Here is a 4,211-nt window from a genome sequence, read left to right on the forward strand (position 1 = left end):
TATGCACATGTATGTTTATTGCATCACTGTTCACAATAGCAAAGACTTGGAATCCATCTTCATGACAGTTATCATGCTTGTATTTCCCACCACATTAACCATGTAGAACATCAAGAACACCAGGAATAAGAAGACCTGTAGCTTTGGGAGTGTTCTAAATCCCACCAGAATAAATTCAGACACCTTTGGGTTGTTCCTATTTAACTCATTCTTCATAGGTGAGACATAGATGAAACCGGAGGGATGGTAAAAATGAAGGAAATAAATGATGTTTTAATAAAAATAACTCATAAACCCACAAAAATATTCCTCGTATTGTTTCCCATATTTTAAAAAATACCAGTGAACAAAAAGAATAGATTACTATTTTTAAAAAGTCTTCGTAGTGAAGAGTTCAATCTGATTGGTAAGTCTTTTCAGATATACTTCTTTTATTTATTTATTTATTTATTTATTTATTTATTTATTAATACCTTATTCTTTCTTTTTTTTATTGCATTTTAGGTTTTGGGGTACATGTGAAGAACATGCAAGATTGTTGCATAGGTACACACATGGCAGTGTGGTTTGCTGCCTTCCTTCCCCTCACCTGTATCTGTCATTTCTCCCCATGCTATCTCTTCCCACCTCCCCACACCCCCATCCCTCCCCCATTTCCCCCCAACGGACCCCACTGTGTAGTGCTCCCCTCCCCGTGTCCATGTGTTCTCATTGTTCAACATCCGCCTATGAGTGAGAACATGCAGTGTTTGATTTTCTGCTCTTGTGTCAGTTTCCTGAGAATGATGGTTTCCAGGTTCATCCATGTCCCTACAAAGGACACAAACTCATCGTTTTTGATGGCTGCATAATATTCCATGGTGTATATGTACTTCTTTGCAAATAAAAATGCAGATTTCCTTCAAAGTATACTTTGAGGAAATGGAGATTTTGGGAAAATATTGGAAACAAGAGGAGCTTTGTTTTGATTGTTGATTTTATTATCAGCTTACTGCCACTGAAAGTTACCTCCCTTAGTGGAAGATATTTCTCATAGACATTATAGTTTACTTAAGACTTTTATTTATAATGGAAATAAAGTTAAATTAATAGTGTTATTTTATTTTTAATAATTATTTAGTTTATTTACTATAGAAAAATAATATATAATATTGTATGTCTTATGTTAGAAGGAAATCTTAAGATCTTGATAAAAGCTTCATCATTTTACATATCAACTTCATATTATTATGTCTTTCACTATTTTTGCCTCTATGCACATAAAATTTTAGTGGTGACATAAATTCTTGTCTGCTAAAAGCAATACTGGTTTTTCACATATTTTCTAACCACAATGAAATCAGACTTTTATTTGCCTTCCTTCTTCTCAACCTTTTTTCCATCTTTCCTTAACTCTTTTCCTCCCTTTGGAATTTGAACATAGAAATTAAAGTGAAATAACCTTATACTTACCGAACAAAATAATAAAACAAAAACAGTTACATAAGTGCTTGATTCTTCTTTTCTCATAATTTATACAAAAAGATATTCACTATTTTAAAAATCTGAATATACTATAAACCTTACTTTTAGGAACTCATATCTTGTCTCTACTGTAAATACCATGCTGATATTAGTCAGAAAATTAATACAGAGAATAAGTTAACAGGCAATGAAAGGACTGAAAAAATGTGGTGCATATACACCATGGAATACTACGCAGTCATATAAAGCATGAGGTCACATCCTTTACAGCAACACAGATGGAGCCTCTGAAACAAGACACACAGACTTTGTATTCAACACAACTCCTGCATGTCTTTCATATGAAGCTCCTCCTTCTAAGCCCCTCTCTTCAGCCTAAAGTTAGAGCTAAGAGCCGGCTGTTTATCCATTGCCAGCTTTGGAAATAAAGTTACTTTCCTTTCACTGTTCTTTGTCCTTGTCATTGGCTTTGCAAGTGGTGAGCAGGGGAGCCTTCACTTGGTTACAAAATGATCATATGACTGCTTGCCCTTACTAGTTTTTGTGTTACTTTATTATCTCCTTTTTCTGTAACTTTGTTATGAAATGATTGTATGACTGCTTACTCTTACTAATTTCTGTGTTACTTCAATATTTCCTTTTTTTTCTTTAGTCAGTTTATCATTGATGGGCATTTAGGTTGATTACATGTCTTTGTTATTGTGAATAGTGCTGCAGTAAACATACATGTGTATGTCTGTTTTTGGTTAAATAACTTATGTTTTGGGGGGTATATGCCCAATAATAGGGTTGCTGAGTCAAATGATACTTCCAAGTTCTTTGAGAAATTGCCACACTGTTTTCTAGATTTTTAATCTAGAAAATCTGTCTTTGCTCATTAATATTGGCATACCTTGAAGCCCACATCAATATTACAAACCACTGTAGCACGTTTCCTGACTTCAGTCTAATCCCCCTTTAATCAATCTTCCATGTAGCCCAAGAAGGGCTTCTCTGATGACCAACCACTTTCTTTCAGGAACCCCACCCTGTGATCTCTGTAAGTACTTTTGGCAAAATGTCTGGATTTTGGTTTTATGCCCAAGGATTTGTCAACTACCCATGACAGTGTGTAGGAGGGATGGGCAATCCAAAAGACAAAAACCAGGCAAAATTTTGCTAAAGCAATATAACAAAATTCAAAATATTGTTCTACAGTATGCCACAAGAATCAATAGATATAAATTATGTGAAATAAAATGTTGAAGGCAATTGAGAGGGTTTATCAATAAAAATACTTCCCTAATATTCAGGATGTCTCCAATATCCAAGATTTTCAGAATTACTGTTATCTTGGGGGATAAAAAGTAAAATATGGAAAGAATATATCACGTGAAACAATTTACTAAGAGTATTTTTATAACATTTAGGAGGGTAACTTTTATTAATGACCACAGGTGTATTAAATAAATAGCCAAGATACCATTGGTGAAAGAGAAATAATAATCAAAGAACAGTATTTTTCTTCTCTAGAAGTTTTTTTAGAGCTTCTTGGACATCTTTGTTTCTCAGAGAGTAAATCAAAGGATTCAGCATGGGAGTGACCAGGGAATAACATAAGGATGCCACTTTACTCAGCTCAGGAAATCTGTCAGGAGTGAGATACATAAAAAAGACAGCACCATACAGCACACTCACGACTCCCAGGTGAGAGCTACAGGTGGAGAAGGCCTTCTTACGCCCCTCAGTACAGCGTATCTTTAGAACTGTGGACACAATATACATGTAAGATACAATAATGACTATGACAGTAGGCAAGATAATAATACATGATAAGGAAAAGGATACCATTCTACGGATAAAGAGATCAGAACAAGACAGTCTCTGAAGTGGGCGAGTATCACAGTAAAAGTGGTCAACAGCCCGAGAAGCACAAAAAGACAGAGTAAATGTCATGCTGGTCTGAATAACTGAGCTAATGCAGCCACAAAAATAGGAACCGGCCACCAACTGAGTACAGAGACGTGTTGACATTTGAACAGAGTAGAGGAGAGGGTTGCAGATGGCAACGAAGCGGTCATAAGCCATGGCCGCCAGGAGAAATCCCTCGGTCACAATGAAGAGGGCAAAGAGAAAGAGCTGGGCCACACAGCCTGCAAAGGAGATAGACTTGCTTTCAGACCAGAAGTTGATCATAGCCTTGGGTGCAATAACAGATGAGTAGAAAAGATCAATGAAGGAGAGATTGCCTAGGAAAAAATACATTGGTGTGTTCAGCCGAGGATCAGTCATAATAATGGCCATCATCCCAACATTCCCTAGAAGGATCATGGCATAAACAAACAGAAATAGCAGGAAGAGGAGAATGTGGAGCTCTGGGCGGACCCCGAAGCCTGCAAGAACGAAGTCAGTCATTTCTGAGCGATTGCTTGCTCCCCTGTCACCCATGGTAGAAACCTGCTGAGAGGTATAAGGCAAAATACACAAATAAACTCTTGGCTTGGATCCTAGCATTACAAATAATTTCTCATAGTATTAGGATTTACAAAGCTGTTTTACAATCATTATTAATTTTAGCCTCATAAATATACTGTGACTTAAAGCCAACCAATTGCTGCTGAAACCAAAGATTAGTTGTATTTCTAAATTCTTTAAGTGGTAGAGTTAGGTTTCTTGCCTCGGCATCTAATACAATGCTTTTCTACCCAAATGCCTTTCACATTTACAAGGTTCACTTCTCTGTACATTTCCCACTCATGATTTACACA

General features: G+C 36.3%; 1 protein-coding gene across 1 annotated transcript; it reads right to left on the minus strand.

Annotated features, from left to right (window-relative positions):
- Window positions 1-2,949: 2,949 nt before the first annotated feature.
- Window positions 2,950-3,957, minus strand: LOC101048480 (olfactory receptor 9K2). The gene has a single exon (XM_003939285.4). It carries the CDS (start codon window positions 3,955-3,957, stop codon window positions 2,950-2,952), a length of 1,008 nt encoding a protein of 335 aa, XP_003939334.2.
- Window positions 3,958-4,211: the final 254 nt, after the last annotated feature.

This window comes from Saimiri boliviensis, chromosome 7 (genome assembly GCF_048565385.1).
Source record: "Saimiri boliviensis isolate mSaiBol1 chromosome 7, mSaiBol1.pri, whole genome shotgun sequence".
Taxonomy (NCBI): Eukaryota; Metazoa; Chordata; class Mammalia; order Primates; family Cebidae; genus Saimiri; species Saimiri boliviensis.